Here is a 26,878-nt window from a genome sequence, read left to right on the forward strand (position 1 = left end):
TATAAATAAAATCAAACAAAGGTTTCACATAAACCTTTCTTTAGGATTTGAACTCAAAGTAATTCAATCCTAAACAATCATCTCTACCAACAAGCTAACACATAACATTAAAAATATAACACATAACAAATTTACAATCATACAATAACATGTGTACACTTATATCAACAAAATATATAAATAACATAGAATTTTATGTTTTACTGACTTGCACACCAACTTAGATACACTTATGAACTCAAGTAGATTTTAATTAAACATACTCAAATCTTATTTATAAATTCTATATTTTTCTCGGATCTTACAAAATATATATATATATATATATATATATATATATATATATAATATTATTCATACAAATAAAGAAAGTATAAAAAACATAATATTATATACATTTTAACGTGATAAAATTGTCAGTAGGAAAACACATCTATTTCTATCACAAATAATAACAGTAATGTTAGGTATTCATACTTCATACAAAAAGTTCACTCAAATGTTAATGTTTATGACGTTTTTGGTGTTATATGTAATGTTGCTACGTTTAGTATTTACTCTATTTTTTTATAAATATTTAAAGTATTTTGTACAATTTAAAACATAATTATTTTTCTCAAACAATATTGTTTATACACACAACTATGTCATCTGCTGCAGCAATACCGTTGATTAAACAAAGTTTTCATAACTTTAATGAATGTAAAAAGATTTTGTTAAGGATACTTTAGTGTGTGTTTTGACGGATGTGATAAAAAATGTTAGGAATAAATTTTTTAAAAGTATAACAAATAAAAGAAAACTGAATAGGGACTAAAGTACAAAAACAGGTAAAAGAAAAAAAAATAGTAAATCCTATAAATGCAAAGATTATTTTGCTAAGAGACATCGGATGTTTTCTTATAACGTCACAGAAAAACCACTAGAGCTCAGAAACCCACCAAAACCAGAGAGACACGATGAATTGAAGGGCAGTGAGCACATCACCACCCTCACTCTCACTCTCACACTCAACCCCCTTCAACGCCTTCTCTCAAGTCACACAACAAATTACCCTTTTCAGTTTTCTTCTTTCATTCTCTCCCTCTCTGCTAAACACCGTCATGTCTCAGAACAAGAATGTTTCTTTGGAGCGAAGTGCCCCACAACAACCTCGTCCTTCCAATGTATACGTGGGAGTTGGAGGTTCAGACAGCCTCTGCATAAGCCCCAAGCGAGATCACAAGTCTGAAAACTATGAGGACCTTCAATTAGAGTTCAACCCTCTTGTGTTTAGCTCTTTGGAGCAGTATTTGCCTCCCCACATGCTCAACCTCACACGCGAGGTTAAGGTTCAGTACATGAGGAACATTTTGCTTCGATATTTGCCCGAGAGTGAGCGCATTCGGGTGGGTGCCACTACAATTTTGGACTTTTGTGCTTTCAATTTTTTTGTTGACTTCACTGTGTTTGAAAAATGATGGTGGGCTGAAGGGCCCAGATGGGCGTTGGAGTTTGGAAGCGCTGAATTTTTTCGTTTCTTGAATTAAAATTTCATTTTGATGTTGCCCTTGGTCAATAGGGTCTTTTTTGCATTGTCGATTGGTTTGGGAAAATTTTGATGGGAATTGGGAAAAATATATATTTGAATTGTGTTACATATTGTCTTTCCTGATTGGCAGCACACAATTTGGATGATTCTATATTTTGATTGCTCAATGCGGGTGCATGTTGTGAAGATGACGATGTTTGTTTAACAAGTTGGTCTTTCATCAAAGATGTGGTTCCTAATCATTTATGTTTATAGTCTTGTCTTCTTAGTTCTTAGGAAAAATGCCAATCTTTTCTTTCATTGGCATTCTCTTTTGTCCGTCGGAAGTACTTGCCTGTGCCTATTTTGAAAAATGATACATCTGCTGTGTAATTAGCGGGTTTTCTCTGTAAGCTTATCATTCTCAAGTGTAGAATTCTACATGATAGGGATTTCTGTCTGCACTTGTCTTAGAAAATTTATTGACTTACCATTTCTGTTAAAATACTTGTTAACCTAAATAGGTGAGATAAATGAGACCAATTCTTAGTATGATAATGAAGATGTTTTTGTTTTATTTTATTTTTTCCTGGTATATTTTGTTTTTGGCTTGGTTTTGTTGTTCACTCTTGAGTTTTTGAGTTTGGTATTCTTTCTTGGATTGAACAGATTCAAAAGCACAAGGAATACAGGCAAAAGATCATGTTGAACTATCCAGTAAGTTTTCTATTCAATGTCAAAATGGTGGTTTTGTTCGTTTGCGAATTGAAAATTTAGATGGTTTCATTTTATGATTCTCTTGGAAATTGTGGGAGATGCTGTTGATGGGATCATTTTTCTTAGACTTAGGGTGACACTTTAGTTGGTACCTATTATCTGAGAGAATTTGGAATCTGCATGTGTTCTTGCTGTTAACGACATTTGAACTTGGACCCTTGTGGACGTGAATTTCAATCAGAGCCAGAGAGACCTGAAATGCCAGTAAAAAAGCACTTGTTAACATTTGAATTTTGTGAAACAAGAACAGTCATCCTGTCTCCTTTTTGTATGTTCTGATCATGCTCAATCTCACTGGTTATTCACTTTTGATTGTAGCCTCTGCACAGGGAGATATATAGTATGGATGCTGAGAAATTTTTCACACCATCATTTCTCAGAGCAATTAAAGAAAATACAGAAGAGAGTTTTAGAAGTATAATGGCAGAACCCTGTAAAGGAATTTATACTTTTGAAATGCTTCAACCACGATTCTGTGAAATGCTAGTATCTGAGGTATTACAATTTTTTGCTTTGCTTTTCATGCATATATAATTTTATCCGTTCTCTATCAATGTATGTTCTTATCAAGTTCTGATTATTTAGGTGGATCATTTTGAGAGATGGGTCCATGCTACCAAGTTCAGAATCATGCGACCTAATATAATGAATCAATATGGTGCCGTACTTGATGATTTTGGCTTGGAAGCCATGCTTGACAGATTGATGAGTGATTTCATACGTCCTATGTCCCGAGGTTATTTTTTATTTTTCTTAATGAGAATGGATTACTCAAGTATGACTGAGATGAAGGAACTATTATAACTAATGTTGACTAACTTTGCAATTTGATATTTTTCTTTTGTAGTTTTCTACTCTGAAATTGGTGGATCCTCACTGGACTCTCATCATGGGTTTGTTGTTGAATATGGAATCAATAGGGATGTGGAACTTGGTAGGTTGTCAAATTTAGGTCGCTGCTTTGTCCATATGGTATTGTCTGGGATCTGTAATAGATGTTTTGAACCTAAATGGAGTTTAATGTTTCAAGCAAATCTATTTATAGTTTTATGTTAATATACTTGAAAATTTTCTTTATGGTATACACATTACCTTTCATCTTGCTGATTTTTATTCTTTTATTTGGCCATACAAAAAGGATAAGAAAGAAAAACATGGATTAGATTTCAGATTGTTTGAAATACCGAGATATTCAGGTTTTATATTTTTCAGCCGCAATGCCATATATGCCCGTTTTGTATTCTTTTTCTGTGTAGTAGGGTGCCTTATCTTTCCCCTAAAGATATTTGGGATGAATGATTTTGGAGGGTAAACTTTTCATTACGTGTATAGATTCGCTAATTCAACAGTTTTTCAGAATGGAAGGTAAAATGATAGTTTATCATGAGATTCCAGTCAACCCTTGTCCATTTCAATAAATACGTTGTGACTGTCAATTCAAAATGAAAACTTCAACCCCCCTCCCTCCTTATTTCCCTCCCAAATCTTCCTTCTAAAATAACTGAAGTTTGCTATAGTTTATTATGGAGATGCAGTTAATTCAAGTTCACTCTAACTATGATTGATACCTTTGTCATTGAGGCTTATCTCGTGTTAAATTTAAATGTACCATCCCAAACCATGACTATTAGATACTTTCTCTCATGAATTCAATTCTATGCTAGATCTTTCTCCTCTTATATTGCCTACTTTAGATGCTTCCATGTTTTGTATAGTATACAAGTGTATCTTGCATGCTTTGTGTTGCCTGTTCCCAACAAATTAGCTTTATGTGATTTTGATGAAATCTAAAGTGAAAATTGTTTTCCAGGCTTCCATGTCGACGATTCAGAAGTCTCCTTAAATATTTGCTTGGGGGACAAATTTTCTGGTGGAGAACTGTTCTTCCGGGGTGTTCGATGTGATGAACATGTAAATTCAGATATCCAACCAGTGGTATGCTTACTACCTTACTCTTATTTAAGCTGAATAATTTATATTTAACTTCATTGATCTCCAGCATGCATCTGATTTCTGTTTTAAACTTTAAAGAGGTATTACCCACCAGTTCATTATTCATACCCTTCCACTATTCTGGATGGTTCCGTATCCCTGGTTCCTTGATATAACAACATACTTCTAATGTGAGACTCCAGTCTCATACCCAGCAATTTATTTCCACAGTGCATTAATTGAAAAACACTAAATTTCTGAGTTGTACGTTTCATATCGTTCATCCTGAAATTGAATAACATTATGGCAATATTAGAACATGATATTGACCAAAAGTTGTGACATTAGTTACAAGTATACAAATTTCCTATGAACATCTTTACTTTGTTAAATATATAACACCAAACATATGTATGTAGGAGAACTTCGATTACTACCATGTTCCAGGACATGCAATTCTTCATCCAGGTCGTCATCGGCATGGTGCTAGACCTACAACATCTGGGAATCGGATAAACTTAATTCTCTGGTGTAGAAGGTATTTGCATCTTTTCATTCTCTGGTGTAGATGGAAATTAACACAGCACACCCCTTGTTTCACTGAGGCAGCAAATTTTTCACACACTTCCCCATGTGACTTTAGATTGGAAATTTTTTAAGCATAGTTCTGGTCAACTTCATATGCATGAACCTTCATGCTATCATGCAGTTCGGCTTTTAGAGAGTTGAAGAAATATCGGAGAGATTTCTCTAGCTGGTGTGAAGAATGCAAACGAAAGAAGAAGGAGAAAGAGCGCTTGCTAGTTATGGCCACCCAACAGGTAACACTGATTGACAATAACCACCTTTGAGATTGAAGGGTCATATAAGATTAATGTTATTGTTGATGTTGCAATTCTGTTTCTTCACGTTGCAGGAATTAATGAAGAGGGAAATGCAATCGGCCTCGTGAAGTTGCACATGCAAATCATATTGTATAGTTGATTCTCACCTCTGAGCTTCTTTACTGTCTCTAAGTTATGGATTATCTGTAACGAAATGAAATGTACTTCATGTTGAAAGTAATAGGCATCCATTTCATAGGGTTACATGAACCAAAGAGGAAAATAGTTATAGTTTAATAGGAGAGAGGTTCATTTCAAGAGCTCACTGTTTCTTATAAAAGGAGCCCAATTTATACAATGAAATTTCCGAGAGTGAAACTTTTTCCAATTGAATTCTTTTATCAGATTTTACAAAGACTTCTCGAAGGTTTACAACCTTTGCTTTTGCTTATGTCATTGTGTTACTTGCAAAGGTTTCGTAAGGTTGTGAAGGCTTGACAATGATTTCAAGCCATTAGAGTTACATTACTTTTCTAATTTAAATAATGAACATGATGGTAATTTTAAATATATTGGTCACCATAATAAATTATTTTATTATGATTTCGTATGTAATTTTATTTAATAATTTTACTATTTTAATAATAAATATTATTATACATCAAGTAGAGTGAAATATTTGTTACTTTTAATATTGAGAAAACATATAATAAATACTAAGAATAGATATTTAATATAAAATTATATAATCTTACTATTCAATTACACTTTCAATTAATATTTAAACCTAATAATAATAATAATAATAATAAATAATGATAATAATAAATAATGATAATAATAATATATGTTTTCACTAAATTTTAAAAGTTTATTATAATGTTAAAGAATAGATGAATAAACTCCAAAAAAAAATTATGAAAGAATCAAAGTTTTGGAATCCACTTTTAGAATTCCTTAAAAGAGCGTAACAAAACCATAATAAAAATTTATTAATGAAAATTTTAAATATAATTTATCTTAATATGATAAAATCATTAGACAATTCTATAAAATAAAGATTTAATATTAAGAAAATGTAAAACATAGTAAAAATATAAGAATACAACACAATTTTAATATTAGTAAAAAATGATATTTGTCACCATAAAAATAAATAAAATAATAAAATAAAATTGTTTAAGAAGCAAATATTTTATTGTCACACATTTGCAAAATTTTGATTATTTATTTAATCCTTTATATTGCATTATATATTATTAATGTGTCATACATTACATTAATTTTTGTTTTTAGTTTTTTAAAATTGAAAAAATTATGTATGATGTGGTTCATAGGAATTAAAAAAAATCATTGAAAGATATAATATACTTTTTAAGAAAATTAATATATATTTTTTAAAATATATGCATACAAATAAATATTATGCTTTGTTCATAATAAATATTTAAAAAATTGCAAACACGGACAAATAGTGTCTATTCGATAGTATATATAAAAATTTCACTTTTTCGTTTTTCACATTTTATTTTCCAATTTTATTCTTTAAATAAATTTTTTACAGTAAAATAAATATTTTACCAAATTTATCTTTTAAATGACAATTTTTTAAAATTTAAACATTTTAAATTCCTTATAAAATAAAAACACTATAATAAAATTATAAAGATTATTTATATATTAAATTTATAATTATGATAATAATAATAATAAATTTATTATTTTTTACTATCTTCAAAATGTGAAAACATATGCGATATGTTTTCACTAGTATGTATCAATATCTATATCTATCTTTCTATATTTATATAGGAAATTTCCCTTTTTGGTGACCATACTTATTTTTTAATTATTTTATTTAATAATTTTTTATAAATTTAAATAATTATTTTACCAACTTTACTATTTAAGCTTTGGTTTCTTGGAATTTTAATTTTTTTTATTTGATACTTTTTAAACTTAACATTTTTTAATTGAAAAATTACCTACAAAATAAATAAAAACTATTTATAATAAAATTATAAATAATATTAATATTAAATTTTATAGATATAATAATAACATTAACAATAATTTTATTATTTTGATTATCATAAAATAAAAAAAAGTAGACACAATTACACGTAAGATGTGACCATATATAAAGAAAATACACCTACTTAATGTTTTTTGTTTTCTTTTTTTAATTTTACGCTTTTAATGACTATTTTCTAAATTTAAATAATTATTCATAATAAAAAAAATATTTTTAGTTTTATCATTTTAGTAACTACTTTTTAAATTCAAATAATTACTCATTATAAAAAAATAATTTACTCTTTTATTATTTTAGTAAGTATTTTGTCAAATTTGAATAACTATTCATAATATTATTTACACAATATTATTTATAATATCTTTTATTTCAATAACTAAAATTTATTTTATCTAATGTTATATTTATAATTATATATATATATATATATATATAATTATATATATATATATATATATATATATATATATATATATATATATATATATATATATATATATATATATATATATATATATGCATCACCCGTTTCCATGATTTTCTCACTGAAAACAGCGTGATGTCGCAGAACCAGCACAGTGTCCCACAGCAACCTCGACCCTCCGGTGGACATGTGACAGCGAGAGTGGTAAATTTGAATTCCGATAGGCTCTGCGTAAGCCCCAAGCGAGATCACAAGTCTGAAAACTATGAGGACCTTCAACTGGATTTCAATCCTCACGTCTTCGGCTCACTGGAGCAGTATTTGCCTCCTCACGTCCTCAACCTGTCACGTGAGGTTAAGGTTCGGTATATGAGGAACATTCTGCTTCGCTATTTCCCCGAGAATGACCGCAATCGGGTGGGTGTCACTGTCACCATAACAATTATAGTGCCCCCACATACGGTGCCCTTTATGTTTTTTCAATCAAAATTTCATTTTTATTTTACCCTCGATCGAAGGTCTCGTTTGTTTGTGTTGCCTTGTTGGTGCCTGGCCTTCTTTGATGTTTTGTTTCAGAAAGCCTTGTTTTTTTTTTTCCTATTTGGAAATCGGGAGAATAGGAATTTAGGTTGTTTCAGAAAGCCTTGTTTAATTTTGCTTCGCCTGATTGTTGGCAAACAATTTAGATGATTCTGTACTTTAGACTGCTGCGATACATGATTTGAAGATGGCTATGTCTGTTTGATTAACAAGTTGGTCTTTCTTTCAATTTATGGTTCCAAATCATTCTTGTATTAGTCTTGAATCGATAGTTCTTGGAATAATGCCATTCTTATATTTTATTGGCGAGCTGTCTTGCTTGTTGGAACTGGCAGTACTCCCTTGTGCCTGTTCTGAAAATGATACATCTGCTATGCATGGTAACTGGTTTTACAGAAGCTTAACTTTCTCTAGTCTGGAAGTCTAAATAATATGGATTTCTGTCCGCAGTTGTGTTAGAAGATATCATGACATGTGCTATTTGGTTTCTGGCATTACAAATTTACTAGTTAGCCTAAAAAGGTGATGATAGGTGAACATGGTATTTGTTTGTTTTGTTTATATCGAGTTATTCTTGGGATGGCAGAGGAGAGGTGTTTCTTTTGTTCTTTAGTGTTATTTTTTTCTCTGGCTTGGTTTTATCGTTCACTCTTTGATTTTTTGTTATTTTATGTTGGATTGAACAGATTCAAAAGCTGAGGGAGTACAGGCTGAAGATCATATTAAATTATCCAGTAAGTTTTCAATGGATATGGAAATGACATCATTGGTGAATTGAATATTTTTATGGTTTCTTTTTGTGATTCTTTCTAAAATTGTGGGAGCAATTTATACTACACTTTGAACAGGTGAGATATTTTATTTGGTACTTGTCTGTGAGAATTTTGAATGAGCATGTCATTAGAAATTTCTCCACGGAAACAGTTATACTTTCTCGTTTCTGTATGTAGCATGATTTTTCAATATTGCTCGATCTTACTGGTTATTGACTTTCTTATAGCCATTACATAGGGAGATATATACTATGGATGCTGAGAACTTTTTCACGCCATCATTTCTCAGAGCAATTAAAGAAAACACCGAAGCAAGTTTTAGAAGTATAATGGCTGAACCTAGTGCAGGAATTTATACATTTGAAATGCTTCAACCCCAATTTTGTAAAAAACTGATGTCTGAGGTATCACATTTCTTTCCTTTTCATGCTATATAATTTTATCCATGTTACTATTTCATGTTCTTATCAAGTTCTGATTAATTAGGTGGATAGTTTTGAAAGATGGGTTCGTGGTACCAAACTCAGAATCATGCGCCCTAGTACTATGAATAAACATGGTGTTGTTCTAGAAGATTTTGGGCTGGAAACCATGCTTGACAGATTTATGAGTGATATCATACATCCCATATCACGAGGTTTTTTTGTTTATTTTTCTTAACGAGAATAAATTAGAAAATGACGACTGAGATGAGGAAACTGATATAATGACGTGGATTCACTTTTGCAATTTGAACGTTTTTTTTGTAGTTTTCTACAGTGAATTTGGTGGATCCTCGCTGGACTCTCACCACGGTTTTGTTGTTGAATACGGAATCAGTAAAGACCTTGAACTTGGTAGGTTTCTCCAACTTGTTGAATTTGGTCGCTGCTTTGTAGATGCAATCTGTAATATTTTTTTGAACCTAATCGGAGTTTAATGTTTCAAGCATGTCTATATATGTTTTTATGCTATTCTTCTCTAATCATACACATGATGGAATATGCGTTTATTTACCTGGAATCTTATAGATTTTGATTCTTGTATGACTATAACTAAAGGATATGAAGAAAAAGTGCATTAGATTTTTCAGATTGTCTCAAATACTGAGATATTTAGTTTTGTTACCTTGTTAGCGGTTAGAATATTTATCCTATTTATCATGATTATATTGTGTCTAGGATTTGATTATAGTGTGTTTAAGGTTACCCATGATTACATTGTGTACCATAGGATACCTAATCCTCCAATGGTCGACCGGTAACTCGGGCGACCTGGTGACAGTTAAACCAATATGAGGCCTTCTTAAAGATCGTAATGCTGTGCGATCGCGTATTGTCGTCAACCAATTGGTCCTCGACAACCAAATAGTGATGTCGCGACATAACGTTCGCACAACGCACGACAAGTCGCCTATTCATGTCGACGCACAGGATGGTCGACATACAGAGCGCTATATCGTAGCATGCGGTTACAGAAGTCGCCTATTCATGTCGACGCACAGGATGGTCGACATACAGAGCGCGATATCGTAGCATGCGGTTACAGATAAGCAGTTACGCATAATCAGCTAACCAACGCCGCGAATCACGGAAGTAATTGACTCAGTATCAGCACACGATCTAGCAGTTACAACTTCTACACAGTCACTTCAATAACTGACCGGATTGTCAGGTAACGGTTTATTTTACTGTTTTAAATACACAGAGCACACCAGAAAAAAGGTACGTTTTTTCCCCTTTAGAGAAATTAAGAGAGAGAAATTACTCTTCTTCTTGATCACTTTGAACCAAAAGATTCAGGTGACCCCTTTTCTGACTTGAGCGTCGGAGTGCCTTTGCAGGTACCCAGCCCACCTTTTTCCAAGGAACAGAACATAAAGAGAGGAAGGAAGCATTGTGACAGACAACGTAAAGAGAAGCAGTTCAGTTTTGTTAGGTTTGTATCTCGGCCTCCACATCCCTACTGAAACATTTTGGCGCCCACCGTGGGGTCCGAGATTTAACATCCCAACTACGACCACCGGAGCTATGGAAGACTTCAACACTCGTGATTTAATCCAGCAACTACAAACTCAGATCGAGGCACAAGCACAAACTATACGGGAGCAGCAGGAACTCCAGCGCAAGCAGGCGGAGGAGCTGGCGGCACTGAGGGCGCAACGCCCACCGCCAGAAGAGTCTGCCTCTAATCGGCAGGGTAATAATGGATCGAGTCACCATGGAGGACCATCTCACCCTTCTGGTGGGGGGAGGAAAGGGCCTACTTCCATGCGCCTCACCAATCTACTTCCGTTCACAGAGGCCATCATGCAAGCGCACATGCCGTACACTTGGAAGGATTAAGGCGCATGCTGTACCGTCGGAGTTGGCCAAAAACTTCCTTCAAATCCTGCAGGTGTTGTTCCACAGAATTGCTGCGAATAACCATGTCGTCGACATACACATCCATGCATCGTCCTATCTGATTATGGAAGACTTTATCCATGAGGCGTTGATAAGTGGCCCCGACATTCTTCAATCCAAACGGCATTACTTCATAACAGTAATTAGCGCGTTCGGTGATGAAGGCGGTCTTGCTTTGATCGGGCTCGTACATGGGGATCTAGTTGTATCCCGAATAAGCGTCGAGAAAGCTCAGTATCACATGACCCGAAGCGCCATCTACCAAGCGATCAATGCTAGGTAGGGGATACGAATCTTTGGGACATGCCTTGTTGAGATCTGTGAAGTCAACACACATTCTCCACTGGTCGTTTGACTTCTTAACCATGACCACGTTCGACAGCCACGTAGTGTAGGTTAACTCCCGGATGAACTGGGCGTTCATCAACTTCTCGACCTCAACTTGAATGGCCCTGCGTTTCTCCTCCCCGAATCGTCGCTTCTTCTGGGCGACAGGTCGTGCCTCCCGGAAGATGGACAATTTGTGGGCCATGACCCCGGGATGAATTCCTGGCATGTCGGCGGCCGTCCATGCGAATAAATCTGCGTTGTTTCGCAGTATGTGCCCCAGATCGTGCTCTTCGCTAGAGGTGAGGTTTCCGCCAATGCTGGTGGTTTTAGACGCGTCGTTCGTCAAGGAAAGGAGTTTGACCTCGCCTTGCGGATGCAGACGCTCGTCGACATTGGTTCAGGGGTCCAAGTCGACTGCCGCTGCCTCGGCTCCCTTCGCCCTTCTAGTTGGAACAAAGGGGGTGACTTTTAGCCCGGCCATATAACACTGTCGGGCTGTTCGTTGATCTGCTCTCACGGTACAAATGGTACCATGCTCTGTCAGGAACTTCATGGCGAGGTGGGGAGTAGAGACGATTGCCCCAAACGCATTCAGACAAGGTCGTCCTAGCAGGGCGTTGTACGACGTATTTGCCTCGATCAACAGGAATCGAACTCTAAGTTTCGGTGCCTCCCGGCTTGTTCCGAGCCGAGTTCGCAGGTCGAGGTATCCCCTGGTATCTACTCTTTCTCCTGAGAATCCTACAATTTGTTCGTTAAATGGGGCGATGAGATCCTCAGATAGGTCCATTTTCTGAAAGGTGGACCAATACAAAATGTTGACCGAACTCCCCTGATCGACGAGGACTTTGCTGACATCATATCGAGCTATATTAGCTGTGATGACCATAGGATCATCATGATCAGGGTCGGGTACATGGAAGTCTGCGTTCGTGAATGTGATGTCGGGGATCGACCGAGATTGTCGCTCGACCATATGAACTGACTTCAACTGTCTCAAATGTCGCTTCCTTGCTGAAGCTGATACACCTCCACCGGCGAAACCGCCCGATATGGTGTCGATACGGCCTCGGACCGAGCGTTCTCTCTCTGTCCGTCGAGGCGGACTGCGCGTTCGCCTGCGGTGTCGATCATCTCCAGGGGGTGATCGTTGGGGGCTTCGCCTAGAAGGATCTCTTCGGCGAAGAGTCGCGGCTCTAGTGGAAACTCTATCCTTGATGTAGTTCTGAAGGTAACCCGCACGGATAAGTCGGTCAACATTTTGTATTGGTCCACCTTTCAGAAAATGGACCTATCTGAGGATCTCATCGCCCCATTTAACGAACAAATTATAGGATTCTCAGGAGAAAGAGTAGATACCAGGGGATACCTCGACCTGCGAACTCGGCTCGGAACAAGCCGGGAGGCACCGGAACTTAGAGTTCGATTCCTGTTGGTCGAGGCAAATACGTCGTACAACGCCCTGCTAAGACGACCTTGTCTGAATGCGTTTGGGGCAATCGTCTCTACTCCCCACCTCGCCATGAAGTTCCCGACAGAGCATGGTACCATTTGTACCGTGAGAGCAGATCAACGAACAGCCCGACAGTGTTATATGGCCGGGCTAAAAGTCACCCCCTTTGTTCCAACTAGAAGGGCGAAGGGAGCCGAGGCAGCGGCAGTCGACTTGGACCCCCGAACCAATGTCGACGAGCGTCTGCATCCGCAAGGCGAGGTCAAACTCCTTTCCTTGACGAACGACGCGTCTAAAACCACCAGCATTGGCGGAAACCTCACCTCTAGCGAAGAGCACGATCTGGGGCACATACTGCGAAACAACGCAGATTTATTCGCATGGACGGCCGCCGACATGCCAGGAATTCATCCCGGGGTCATGGCCCACAAATTGTCCATCTTCCGGGAGGCACGACCTGTCGCCCAGAAGAAGCGACGATTCGGGGAGGAGAAACGCAGGGCCATTCAAGTTGAGGTCGAGAAGTTGATGAACGCCCAGTTCATCCGGGAGTTAACCTACACTACGTGGCTGTCGAACGTGGTCATGGTTAAGAAGTCAAACGACCAGTGGAGAATGTGTGTTGACTTCACAGATCTCAACAAGGCATGTCCCAAAGATTCGTATCCCCTACCTAGCATTGATCGCTTGGTAGATGGCGCTTCGGGTCATGTGATACTGAGCTTTCTCGACGCTTATTCGGGATACAACCAGATCCCCATGTACGAGCCCGATCAAAGCAAGACCGCCTTCATCACCGAACGCGCTAATTACTGTTATGAAGTAATGCCGTTTGGATTGAAGAATGCCGGGGCCACTTATCAACGCCTCATGGATAAAGTCTTCCATCATCAGATAGGACGATGCATGGATGTGTATGTCGACGACATGGTTATTCGCAGCAATTCTGTGGAACAACACCTGCAGGATTTGAAGGAAGTTTTTGGCCAACTCCGACGGTACAGCATGCGCCTTAATCCTTCCAAGTGTACGGCATGTGCGCTTGCATGATGGCCTCTGTGAACGGAAGTAGATTGGTGAGGCGCATGGAAGTAGGCCCTTTCCTCCCCCCACCAGAAGGGTGAGATGGTCCTCCATGGTGACTCGATCCATTATTACCCTGCCGATTAGAGGCAGACTCTTCTGGCGGTGGGCGTTGCGCCCTCAGTGCCGCCAGCTCCTCCGCCTGCTTGCGCTGGAGTTCCTGCTGCTCCCGTATAGTTTGTGCTTGTGCCTCGATCTGAGTTTGTAGTTGCTGGATTAAATCACGAGTGTTGAAGTCTTCCATAGCTCCGGTGGTCGTAGTTGGGATGTTAAATCTCGGACCCCACGGTGGGCGCCAAAATGTTTCAGTAGGGATGTGGAGGCCGAGATACAAACCTAACAAAACTGAACTGCTTCTCTTTACGTTGTCTGTCACAATGCTTCCTTCCTCTCTTTATGTTCTGTTCCTTGGGAAAAGGTGGGCTGGGTACCTGCAAAGGCACTCCGACGCTCAAGTCAGAAAAGGGGTCACCTGAATCTTTTGGTTCAAAGTGATCAAGAAGAAGAGTAATTTCTCTAAAGGGGAAAAAACGTACCTTTTTTCTGGTGTGCTCTGTGTATTTAAAACAGTAAAATAAACCGTTACCTGACAATCCGGTCAGTTATTGAAGTTTGACTGTGTAGAAGTTGTAACTGCTAGATCGTGTGCTGATACTGAGTCAATTACTTCCGTGATTCGCGGCGTTGGTTAGCTGATTATGCGTAACTGCTTATCTGTAACCGCATGCTACGATATCGCGCTTTGTATGTCGACCATCCTGTGCGTCGACATGAATAGGCGACTTCTGTAACCGCATGCTACGATATAGCGCTCTGTATGTCGACCATCCTGTGCGTCGACATGAATAGGCGACTTGTCGTGCGTTGTGCGAACGTTATGTCGCGACATCACTATTTGGTTGTCGAGGACCAATTGGTTGACGACAATACGCGATCGCACAGTATTACGATCTTTAAGAAGGCCTCGTATTGGTTTAACTGTCACCAGGTCGCCCGAGTTATCGGTCGACCATTGGAGGATTAGGTATCCTATGGTACACATTGTGTCTAGAGTTACCTTATTTATCATGATTATAGTGTGTCTAGATTTACCTTATTTATCATGATTATATTGTGTCTAATAAGGTTACCCTAATTATCATGTACTCTTGTATCAATTTATTTTTATAAATAGAAGATTATGAGAGGGATCAATTAAGGCCTGAAGAATTATTTCTTTTCAATCTCAAGTTTAGCCTCAATGCCTTATGTTCTTGTTTTGTCTAATAATTTCTATGGTGTGAAGATACCTTATCTTTTTTGGGGTTGGAGGTGGAGTGGGAGGGTAAAATTTTTGTTACAACTATATATTCTCTAATAATTTGTGAGCCGTTTAAAGTGGAACAAATAAAATGATAGTATATATAAAATTCCATTCATACTTTTCGTTTTAATAAATATTTTAAAATCCTATCCTTCTTAAACAAGCTATCTAAATGACTGAAGTTTAGTTATAGGAAATGATATAGGGACAATTATTTATGGCAAATTTGTGTAGAAAATAATTGCTGGTTGAATTCTTGTGAGCAGCAGAAAGAAATATCATGACATGTGTGATATATAGAACTTTTGATTTGAAAGAGAAATTGAAAGGGCTGCATGCCCGGGTTCAGTTTGAACAAGAAATTGGCAAATTTTGAGAAATTTTGTTTTGTATGAGAAAGTTGATGGACAAGCATGAGGAGAAAAAAGTCAGATCATCAGGCATAGAACTTAAGTTTAGAATCTTAGTGAAGATTAAAACTTAAGCATGAAGGGTTCTATTATCCATTGGTTTAATCTATTGAGAGAAATAGATGATGGACTTATGTGGGCAAAGTTGAAGCAGCAAATGGTGACAAGAATCTGGGGGCCAACCGTATGAAAACCCTGACCTAGCTGTTGTAATAGGAGAGATTGATGGATGAGAAGCATTTGAATTTCTCTCATCAAAAGTTTTTGGCAAGTTGCCTTCACCGGGATCAGTCCTAGCCCACTTTATTTGCCACCTCTTTGGAGGTTACCTTAATTGCAACGTCAAAGGATTAGATTTACATCAACTAGTGGTATGACTAAAAGTAAAATATATAGATGAGGTGGCAAGCTCACCTTAAAAGTTGGTTTTATAGAGTTAAGTTAGGTTAAAATATAAATTTTTAGACAAGTTAATCATTTACTTGAAGAACAATATTTGGGTTATCTTTTAGGGTGGTTTGCATCCTGAAATTAAATACCGGGTGCAAACTTCTCAACCCAAACAAAAGTTTAAGTAAATGCAGTATGCACAAAGTATAGAGGTAGAAACAACTGCACTTGTATTTGGACCAGGGAGTGCAAGTTGGTATGCGAAAATGGGATCTTCTAGTACAAAAAATGGTTGTATGATCCTTAAAGTGATATAAGAATAATTATTGTTGTTACTAATGTTGAGGTGACTGCAACGGTGATTGGAAGCCAGAATTGTTTCAGTCCATGGTCAAACTCAAATATCAATCAATCTGACCAAAACAAAAGGAACTTATCATCTGTAGCATTCTTGGGTAGAAGAACAAAGTGCGAACCATAAAATTCAGCAGAGATCAATAGAGGTGTGTGACACTTAAAATACCAATTATTGATGGAAAAGAAAAAAAAAACAAGTGTTTTACACTTTATGCACGGATAAAAGTTTCATCCCTTACATCAATTTGCAGAGAAACAATTAAAATTGATTAACTTGGGAGATAGTGAAGCCCTAAATGCAGATGGAGAATTAATTGTTATTGAAGTGGATATAGATAATGTGGAAAAACCAGTTTCCAACTTTCAAGCTTGGGAACAAGGCTGATTTTTCCAGCAAGCAGTAATAATAGGAACTAATCATCAAGGACAGTTATGGCAGTTATGTGTAGAAAATAATTGTCAGTAGTTATGTATAAAGAGTATATATCTGGTAGTAGGTTGTTTAAACCGGCGTGAATTTTTTGCTGTTTAAGGACAGAAAATACTCAGTATGTTTTTCACTCTAACTGTCAATGATACTTTGGTTAATCTTGGCTTATCTTTAGTAAATTTAAACGTATCAACTTGTGTACTTTAAAATTAAACAGTAACCCGTGGGTTGGTCAAGGGTTCAAATTTGGAAATAGTCTCTTTGAATACGACCATCCCATATACTTTGCATGGTAAGGAGTTTTCTGACACCAGATTTTTTGTTGAAATCTAAAGAGCAACCTTTTTGCAGGTTTACATGTGGATGATGCAGAAGTCTCCTTGAATGTTTGCTTGGGAAAAGAATTTTCTGGCGGAGAAGTGTTCTTCCAGGGTGTTCGATGTGAAGAACATGTACTATCAATAGCCCAGCCAGGGGTTTGTTTACTACCTTATTACTGTCATGATGGGAAATTATATTTATGCTGAACAATTTGTCTCTAGTTTCACACCTTGCACTTAAATCCTAACGTACTGTTTAATTCTTAAGTGCATTAATGGACAAATTTGTTATAACTTTCCTAGTTATACATTTCATGTCATTCATACCGAAATTCAATAGCATCAGGAAAATATTAGAAACATGATATTGACAAAATAGTATTATTACATTGGTGATAAGTATAGAAATTTCATGCATACGTTTACTTCGTTAAATAAATAACACCAACGTATCTTTGTAGGAGATCTTCAATTATTCCCATGTTCCAGGACACGCAATTCTTCATCCTGGCCGTCAACGGCATGGTGCAAGACCTACAACATCTGGGAACAGGATGAATTTAATCATCTGGTGTAGAAGGTGTGTAATCACTTTTTCTTACTACAAAATATTGACATAGCATGGCCCCTTGTTTCACTGAAGCAGCAAAATTCTCACACTGCTCCCCTTGAAACTTTGGATTGCAATTTGCAAATCATAAGTATAGTTCTTGTCAATTTACATTATGCATGAATCTTCGTGTTGCTGTCACAGTTCGGCTTTCAGAGAGTTGAAGAAATATCAGAGAGATTTTCCTAGCTGGTGTGGAGAATGCAAACGCAAGAAGAAGGAGAGAGCCCGGTTATCGCTTATGGTCTCCCAACAGGTAACACTATCTAACAATAGCGCTCTTTGAGATGAAAGGATCAACAAAGATTAATGTTAATGCTTTCATCTTCCATGAAACAAATTCTTTGTCTTCACATTGCAGGAATTACTGAAGAGAGAAATATAATCGGTCTCGTGCACTTGCACATGCAAATCGTGCGTGTATAGTTTGTAGATTCTGGATTTTTGTACGAAATGAAACATTATTTTAGTTGAAAGTTATAGGCATTCGTTTCATAATGTAAATGGATGTTTTTTATTTTCTTTCCTTTTGGTTTCTCGTTTGGCATCTTACCTCTTAACTTTGAAGATTGAAGGAAGCCATTTCTAACCAAGCATCAATGAACAAATTTAACGTTTTATTACTTCGAACAACTCCTATCTGGCATTTCATACATAAACAAAAGAAAAAAAAAAACTTATTTAACAAAAATAATGATACGTTTTGATAAAAAATTGTATTTTACTAGGAAATTAAATTTTTACCTCTCACTTCTGTTTTTGAAAAACTTGGCAAAAATATCCGTTCATAAAAAGCAAGTATTTGCTAAAAGTTTTATTTTTTTTAAGTTAGTAACCAAAACTTTTTTTAAAAGAAGTATATTTTTACAGTTAATACAAGGAAAATGATTTTTTAAAATTTTGATTTTTTTATGTTCTTGATTATTTCATGGTAACTTTTCTTCCCTTTTAGATTTAACTGTTCAAAGTTCATATTGTAAAAGAATGTTAAAAACGTTTCTATTGGACAACAAATTATTGTGGTTTAACAATCGCCAATTTCTTTTTTTTTTTTTTTGGTAATTTAAACTATGAATAAGGTTTAATTACACTTCTTTATATTCAAGAAGCAGTAGTAACGGACTGAATGCAATAATTGATTCGTTATTTCTGTTAGAGTTAGTTATTATTATTATTACGATCATGTTTATGGCAATTAGCGTCTTCATTCACTCCTTTATATACAGTTAGATCCTCCAACTCACCACATAACGCACTCAAAACAATTCTGCACTGCTTTTTGCTCCTTCGAGTTCAGGAAAAATTGCATTTCAATCCTCTCTTTCTTTATCATCTCTTTTTCTGTATTAACTCTCCCTTCTTTCCATTGAAGGCTAACGAGAACGTTGACGTCTATACCTTCCCCTTCTTGTAAAAGTTCTTTCAAAGAAAATGACTTCCGAAGAAGCTGTAAGAAACATACCTTTCCTTACTTGGAAGAGTTCTCCAATGGAAGGACTCCAAGAACCTACCTCAAAGCGTATGTAGAAACTGATGAACCAGTAGACAATATACGTTCAGTGAATATCTTGCATCTCTTACAAGGTTTTTCACTTTCTTCTATAATTTCAATTCGTCGCTTGCATCCAAGATTTTTCACTTTGTATCATAATAACATGTGTATTTGCTTACTGAAATTAAAGAATTACATGTAAACCTAAAAAGGCGATGACAAGTGAGCACTTCATTTCTTGTTTTGTTAACAGTGAGTTATTATGTATGACAGTGATATGTGTTTCTTCTATTTTTTTAAAATTTTTATTTTGCCTTTGGCTTGGTTTTGTGATTCAATCTTTTAAGTTTTTTTTATTCTGCGCTGGCTACAACAGTTTCGAAGGCGGACACACTACATTGTGAATTATCCAGTAAGTTTTTAACACTCTGAAAACATCACTTTTATTCATTTGTAAATCGCACATTTTCTTGAAGGTTTTATGTTAAGGTTCTTCTCAAAATTGTGAAAGATGAATTGATGGGATAATTTCTTGAACTTGTTAACAGGGCATATGTTATTTGGTACTTATCTATGAATGCACATGTTAACATTAGAATTTTCTGAACTTAGAATCTTCCAACTCTGCTAGATCTTATACTAGTTGTTCACTTTTATTTGCAGCGTCTCAATTGGGATATATATATTATAGATCCTAAGAACTTTTTCAGAACACCATTTCTCGGTTGCAATTGAACAAAATACAGAAGAGGGTTTCAGAAATATAATAGACGAACCGTTTCCAGGATTACATTTGATATGCTTAATCCACAATTTTGTGAAAAGATGATACGTGAGGTATTACATATTTTGCTTTCCTTCTCAATCATATATTCAATTCTTCCGTTCTATATTATGCTCTAATTAATATCTGATTGCTTTGGTCGATTACTTTTTAAGATGGGCCGATGATCTCAAATTCAAAACCACGCGACCAAATATATTGCATGAACATGGCGTTGTTCTTCATGATCTTGGCCTGGAACCCATGCTTCACAGATTTAGGGAAGAATACATAGAGCCTACATAACTCGAGGTAAATTTTTTCTCTTAATCAGAATGAATTAGAAAATTATGACTGAGATGAAGAACTAATATAATGGTGTGGACTCACTTTGGCAATTTGAATTATATTTGTAGTTTCCTACGGTGAATCTGGTGGATCAACGCTGGACTCTCACTATGCTTTTGTTGTTGATTATGGACTCACTAGGGATGGAGAAGTTGGTTAGTTTCTCAAACATAGGTCACTGCTTTGTCGATTTGCCACTTCTTGTAGCAAGTATTTTTGTTGATCTACTTTAATCATTCTCTTTAAGGTATGCAATTAGTCCAAGTTCCGAACAAATCAGCTCTGCATGCTTTTGTTAAAATATAATGAGCAATATTGTTGCAGACTTGCATGTGGATGACGCACATATAGGCTTGAATATTTGCTTGGGCTATCAATTTTCTGCGGACAACTGTTCTTCCGGGGTGTTCGATGTGATGAACATTTAACTACTGGGTGTGAACTAGAGGTATGTTTACTACCTTACTGTTATGAGAGACTTATATTTATGCAGAATAACTTATATTTCTTACTACTTGAGAAGGAAAATCTTTGACACTTGCATGTTGTCTTGCAGTTCGCGTCTTGGAAAGTGGAGGCGTTTCCAGAATGATTGTAGTGGCTGGTGTGGAGAATGCAAACGCAAGAAGAATGAAGAGGCCTCTGAGCATGCAGATGCTAATCGTTCTTGTACTGCACAGTTGATTTGGTGCATTCCTCATTGAGCTCTGTATGTAGTGTTATCATCTTTATCTGAAAGTAACTCTACAACTAGAAAAAGGCATTTAATATGCCTGCCATGAAAAAGTTCACTCTTTACACTTGCCAGCCTACTTGACAACTTGACTGAGTACTGACAAACTATGGTTAGTTGGGTTTTATGACTTTATCAGTTCAATAATTCAAGACTTTTGCAGCCAACATAAATTCCGAGATAAGCACACTTGTTCAATTCAAAGTTAGGATTTAAGCTCTGCTTTATATTTATGTCGTCAATGACAAAAGAATGCTAATAATAGATTGTGTTAACGAGGAAAATTATGAATTCGTATTACATTTGGCATTGTTGGAACTATTTTGTGATTTATCTAATGTGGACAAGTTGCTGGCCATAAGCTGGTTCGCAATAAAAGCAAGTAAGAGCAAATCAGAGACACATTAATGCTGGTTAAGTGAGTTAGTTTTACGTGCTTATCATTATCTAAATACATTATTTGATTCTGCTGCACAATCAGTACAGGTACAGTATCAAGACAACATTGTTTTTTCTGCTTCTTTCATTAAGCTTCTCTCAATACTTCTACTGCAAAGTATTCGCAAAGAATGGAAAAATACTATAAGGAGGTGGAAGTATACTCCTTAAATGTTAGAAGAAATATTAGAATCCAATAGGTTTATGAATGGTTTTAACCAAAATATTCAAGATATAATATATACAGGAGGGTTTTAGAAATATAATAGACAAATCTTGTCCAGGAATACATTTGATATGCTTAATCCACCATTTTGTGAAAAGATGATAAGAATTACATTTTTTGCTTTCCTTGGTTCGGCACGGCAAGGTTAAGTTTGGTTTGGATTTGGTTTGACTCAATTTGATTTGGTTTGGTTTAGTTTGGTTTGATTTGGTTTTATTCGGCTTGGTTCAGTTCGTCTCGTTTGGCTCGGTTCGGCTCTGCTCTGTTAGGTTTGGCTCAACTCTGTCAGGTTTGGCTCGGTTCGGTTTGATTACTATTGACTTAGTGCGGAGAGGTTTGTTTAGCTTGGCTAGACTCGTTTGGCTCAATTCGCTTACTTCGGATCATCTTAATTCAGTTTGGTTTGGTTTGATTCGACTCAACTTGGTTCAACTAGGTTCGATTCGGCTCGGCTGGATTTAGTTTGATTCGGCTCGACTCAGATGGTTCAACTTGGCTCGGCTCGTTCGGTCATCTCGGCTCAGTTTGGTTTGGTTCAATTTGGCTTGGAATGGTTCGGTTTGGTTCAGTTTGGTTTAGTTTGGCTCGACTTGGTTTAGTTCATTTCAGTTTGGTTTGGCTCGACTTGGTTCAGTTCATTTCAGTTTGGTTTGGCTTAGATTGGCTTGGATTGGTTTGGTTTGGTTTGGTTCGGTTTACTTCAGTTTGGTTCAATTTAGATCGGTTAGGCTTGGCTTATTCGCCTTGACTTGGCTTGGCTCGGCCCCTCTGCCTCGAGTTGGCTCGACTCAGTTTAGATTGGTTTGACTTGATTAAGCTCGACTTGCCACATTAAGTTCGACTCGCCACGTTAAGCTTATTGGGTTGGGTTGAGTTGATTTGGTTTGGTTCGGTTTACTTCGGTTTCATTCAATTCAATTTGGTTCGGCTCGACTCTTTCGCCTTGACTTGGCTAGGCTTGGCCCGTTCGTCTCGAGTTGGCTCGGCTTGGTTTAGATTGGCTCGGCTCAATTAAGTTTGCTGAGTTGGGTTGGGTTTTGAGTTTTGGGTTTTGGATTTTGGGTTTAGGGTTTATGGTTTAGAGTTTATGGTTTAAGGTTTATGGTTTAGGGTTTAGAATTTAGAGTTTAGGGTTATGGTTTAGGGTTTAGGTTTATGGTTTTGGGTTTATGGTGTAGGGTTTAGGGTTTGGGGTTTAGGGTTTAGTGTGTATGGTTTAGAGTTTAGGATTTATGGTTTAGGGTTTATGGTTTAGTGTTTAGGGTTTATGGTTTATGGTTTAGGGAATAGGTTTTAGGGTTTAGGGTTTAGGGTTAAGGGTTTAGGGGTTACGGTTTACGGTTTACGGTTTAGGGGTTAGGGTTTACGGTGAAGGGTTTATGGTTTAGGGTTTACGGTTTAGGGATTACGGTTTAGGGTTTAGGGTTTAAGGTTTACGGTTAAGGGTTTATGGTTTAGGGTTTAGGATTTTGAGTTTTGGGTCTAGGGTTTAGTGTTGATGATGTATGGTCTAGGGTTTAGGGTATAGGGTTTAGGGGTTAGGGTTTATGGTTTATGGTTTATGGTTTATGGTTAAGGGTTTAGTGTTTAGGGATTAGGGATTAGGGTTTAGGGTTTAGGGTTTAGGGTTTAGCGTTTAGGGTATATGGTTTATGTTTTAGGGTTTATGGTTTAGGTTTTAGGATTTATGGTTTAGGGTTTACAGTTTAGGGTTTATGGTTTATGATTTACGGTTTATGGTTTAGAATTTAGGATTTATGGTTTAGGATTTAGTGTTTGCGGTTTAGGGTTTTGGGTCTAGGGTTTGGGGTTTAGGGTTAAGGTTTTGGGGTTAGGATTTGTGGTTTAGGGGTTACGGTTTAGGGTATTGGGTTAAGGGTTTAAAGTTTAGGAATTATAGTTTAGGGTTTAGGGTTTGGAGTTTTGGGTTTATGGTTTATGGTTTATGGTTTATGGTTTATGGTTTAGGGAATATGTTTTAGGGTTTAGGGTTTACGGTTTATGGATTAGGGTTTAGAGTTTAGGGTTTAGGGATTAGGGTTTAGGATTTGGGGTTTAGGGTTTGGGATTTACGGTTTAGGGATTACGGTTTTGGGTTTAGGGTTTAGGATTTAGGGTTTACGGTTAAGGGTTGAAGGTTTAGGGTTTAAGATTTTTTGTTTTGGGTCTTGGGTTTATGGTCTAGGGTTTAATGTTTATGGTTTAGGGTCTAGGGTTTATTGTTTTGGGTTTAGGGTTTATGGTTAAGGGTTTATGGTTAAGGGTTTAAGGTTTAGGGTTTAGTGTTTATGGTTAATGGTTTAGTGTTTAGCGTTTAAGGTTTAGCGTTTAGGTTTTAGGGTTTATGGTTTAGGATTTACGGTTTATGGTTTATGGTTTAGGGTTTACGATTTAGGGTTTAGGGTTTGGGGTTTAGGTTTTATGGTTTATGATTTAGGGGTTAGGGGTTACAGTTTAGGGGTTTAAGGTTTTGGGTTTAGGATTTAGAGTTTAGGGTTTAGTGTTTACTATTTATGGTTAACTGTTAGGGTTTAGGGTTTAAGGTTTATGGTTATGGTTTTTGGTTTTTGGTTTTTGGTTTTTGGTTTTGGGTTTTGGTTTTGGATTTTGGTTTTGGGTGTTGGGTTTAGGGTTTAGGGTTTTGGGTTGGGTTGGGTTGGGTTTAGTTGTGTTGGGTTCGATTCGGTCGGTTAGGTTTGGTTGAGTTTGGTTTGGTTTGGTTCTGTTCAGTTCGGTTTGGTTCTGTTCAGTTCGGTTGGGTTCGGTTCAGTTCGGTTTAGTTGCATTGGGTTCTGTTCGGTTTGGTTGAGTTCGTTTCGGTTTGGTTCAGGTTGGTTGGATTGGGTTGAGTTTGGTTCGGTTCGATTTTGTTCGGTTCGCTAAGGTTTGGTTTGGTTCGATTCGATTTGATTTGGTTTGGTTTGGTTCGATTCTGTTTACACTATCATTGTCATTTGACAACATGTCAATTTGACACATGACAAGTTATTTTATGTTTTAAAAACAAAATTATAACTAAAAATTAAAAAAATATTTACAAATTTAAAAAACTACGAAGTACCACGTGATACTATCTTTAATGGTGCTAGTATATAACTAACGCAATAACCTAATTGTTTTAATTTTTCCAAAATAAAAACTTATATAAAAGGAAAAAGTACGAAACCTAGAAAAAAAAAATAACCATATTAAACCTAAAGGAAACATATATCATTTTAGCTTCTTTCTTTTGTTGTTGTGTTCGGTATCCGAAATAGAAGCTTACATTTAGGGTGTATTTGTTTTTAAGATGAATTTGAAAAAGTAAAAGGGTGAGAAAACAAAATTGAAAATGAGATTATTTGGATTTAAGAAAAGTAATAAGAAATAAAGCAATTTAAAATAAAATTTAAGAAAATTACTGAGTCATGGATATAGTTGATAAAATAAAAAATATTTTAGTAAAAAAATTAAATTATTATTATTTTATCTTTGATTATAAAAGTAATTTAAAATAAATTATAATTAGTGTAAATTATGTTAAAAAATTTATTATTATTATAATGTTTTTTTCTTGACAGTTTTATTTAGGTTATATTTGTAATTACATATTTGAAACATCTATTTTTTGGCTTTTGAAATACACCAGGTCTCAAAAGATCTTGAACAAATATTTTAGAAATGTTAAAATTTTCTCAAAAAATAAAGATGAAAAAGATATATAACAATAATGTTAAAAAAATTAGGAATACTAACGAAAACAGCAATAACTCTCTAAGAAAGACAATGAATGATTCATTACACCTGTAGAGTATTGGCTCTCTGAGTGATAATACACTTGGACACACTGATGTTAACGTTTGTTATGATTTTTAGGTATTGTTAATGATTCAATGAATATGTACACCATCCTTTAAAACACTCTTAATATTTTAAGAATCTTCTGGACTCTCCTGCTTCCCACCGATGAATTTCTATCATTACACTTCCTGAACCTTCTTTGAAACTCTTTTACCATCATATTCTTCTAAACTTTATAGGTTTTTCATTTAATATCATCCAATTTAATGCCAACTCACCTTGAAAGCACCATTTCTCATGTCCTTGTCATTGCTAATTGCTTTCTCTTTTTACCTATGGACCATGTCACCTTAAATTTCATAATCAAACTTTGATGCATTATGTAGTTTTGATTGAGATCACGTAGAATTACATCAGAAATATAACACTAACATGATAAAAAACCAAAGTGTTTCGAAGAAGTGTATGGTCATACGTACTAACCATTGGGTCTAGTACTAAATGTTAACCGTTCATATTTAATTGATCACATGGTCATACTATACATAATTAATTTAGTTAACAAAATTATTCAATATTATATAAGACTTGTTTATTTTAATTTAAAAAGACTAATTTACCTAATTACTTACAGGAGCATTTGTTTTTTAACATTCTTACCTTCCTCCATTTGGCTGTGTTTGCCATTAAAGAGTAGAGTGTGATCTTCAATTTTTTACTTACAGTTTCTTGTAAACACTTTTTCTGCAGAACCAACCATATATATCCAAAGAGCATGTCAAGGTCAAGCACAAAAAATAATAAAGAAAACATGATAGGTATGGTGGTTGTACCTAAATTAGATTTTGTATTTCAAAATTGATACAGTAACATGACCTCAATCATGATATTTTGGGAGGTACGTATGTGGTTTAACATTTTTATCATCCCATAAACCTTTTCCTTCAACCATGCTAGAAAAATTCTAAAAAGATGCACATTTTTAATGCATTATCAGATTGTTACGTGAATACTAATCATCAATTAATATATATGAAGAAATATACATTACATTTTATATAGCATGTGCATGTAATATTTTATATAGCATTTACATCTCAAGTTCTCAGCTACCTAATATTAAGTAAAAATATGTTTTTCAATCAACTTTAATAACCCACTTTTAGACTAAAAAATTACAGATTAGTCCAAATGAGTAAATTAATTCATTTTA

General features: G+C 35.7%; 3 protein-coding genes across 3 annotated transcripts; all 3 read left to right on the forward strand.

The window, feature by feature from the left end:
• Positions 1 to 886: 886 nt before the first annotated feature.
• LOC124828819 (2-oxoglutarate and iron-dependent oxygenase domain-containing protein CP2-like) lies at positions 887 to 5,489 on the forward strand. Its single transcript, XM_047302197.2, has 9 exons — positions 887 to 1,388; positions 2,180 to 2,227; positions 2,606 to 2,782; positions 2,873 to 3,023; positions 3,135 to 3,221; positions 4,098 to 4,222; positions 4,639 to 4,757; positions 4,929 to 5,040; positions 5,136 to 5,489. Exons 1-9 carry the CDS (start codon positions 1,104 to 1,106, stop codon positions 5,169 to 5,171), a joined length of 1,140 nt encoding a protein of 379 aa, XP_047158153.1. The 5' UTR covers positions 887 to 1,103; the 3' UTR covers positions 5,172 to 5,489.
• A 2,120-nt stretch (positions 5,490 to 7,609) lies between these two features.
• On the forward strand, positions 7,610 to 18,412 carry LOC124822547 (2-oxoglutarate and iron-dependent oxygenase domain-containing protein CP2-like). The gene is made up of 9 exons (XM_088097701.1): positions 7,610 to 7,919; positions 8,729 to 8,776; positions 9,043 to 9,219; positions 9,302 to 9,452; positions 9,565 to 9,651; positions 17,307 to 17,431; positions 17,737 to 17,855; positions 18,030 to 18,141; positions 18,247 to 18,412. The coding sequence occupies exons 1-9, from the start codon at positions 7,638 to 7,640 to the stop codon at positions 18,268 to 18,270; spliced, it is 1,125 nt and encodes a 374-aa protein (XP_087953827.1). The 5' UTR covers positions 7,610 to 7,637; the 3' UTR covers positions 18,271 to 18,412.
• Positions 18,413 to 19,316: 904 nt separating this feature from the next.
• On the forward strand, positions 19,317 to 21,295 carry LOC124822548 (2-oxoglutarate and iron-dependent oxygenase domain-containing protein CP2-like). Its single transcript, XM_088097273.1, has 6 exons — positions 19,317 to 19,334; positions 20,069 to 20,202; positions 20,317 to 20,452; positions 20,557 to 20,735; positions 20,813 to 20,936; positions 21,045 to 21,295. The coding sequence occupies exons 1-3, from the start codon at positions 19,317 to 19,319 to the stop codon at positions 20,444 to 20,446; spliced, it is 282 nt and encodes a 93-aa protein (XP_087953399.1). The 3' UTR covers positions 20,447 to 20,452; positions 20,557 to 20,735; positions 20,813 to 20,936; positions 21,045 to 21,295.
• The last annotated feature ends 5,583 nt before the right edge of the window (positions 21,296 to 26,878 follow it).

This window comes from Vigna umbellata, chromosome 8 (assembly GCF_029865625.1).
Source record: "Vigna umbellata cultivar VRB3 chromosome 8, Vumbellata_1.0, whole genome shotgun sequence".
In the NCBI taxonomy this organism is placed as follows: domain Eukaryota; kingdom Viridiplantae; phylum Streptophyta; class Magnoliopsida; order Fabales; family Fabaceae; genus Vigna; species Vigna umbellata.

Coding starts and splice junctions, on each gene's coding strand:
- LOC124828819 (XM_047302197.2), top strand. CDS start 1,104: ATGTCTCAGAACAAGAATGTTTCTTTGGAGCGAAGTGCCCCACAACAA. Junction 1,389..2,179: donor CCGAGAGTGAGCGCATTCGG/GTGGGTGCCACT, acceptor TGGATTGAACAG/ATTCAAAAGCACAAGGAATA. Junction 4,223..4,638: donor ATTCAGATATCCAACCAGTG/GTATGCTTACTA, acceptor ATATGTATGTAG/GAGAACTTCGATTACTACCA.
- LOC124822547 (XM_088097701.1), top strand. CDS start 7,638: ATGTCGCAGAACCAGCACAGTGTCCCACAGCAACCTCGACCCTCCGGT. Junction 8,777..9,042: donor AGATCATATTAAATTATCCA/GTAAGTTTTCAA, acceptor ACTTTCTTATAG/CCATTACATAGGGAGATATA. Junction 9,220..9,301: donor GTAAAAAACTGATGTCTGAG/GTATCACATTTC, acceptor CTGATTAATTAG/GTGGATAGTTTTGAAAGATG.
- LOC124822548 (XM_088097273.1), top strand. Junction 20,203..20,316: donor ATCCACAATTTTGTGAAAAG/ATGATACGTGAG, acceptor TTACTTTTTAAG/ATGGGCCGATGATCTCAAAT.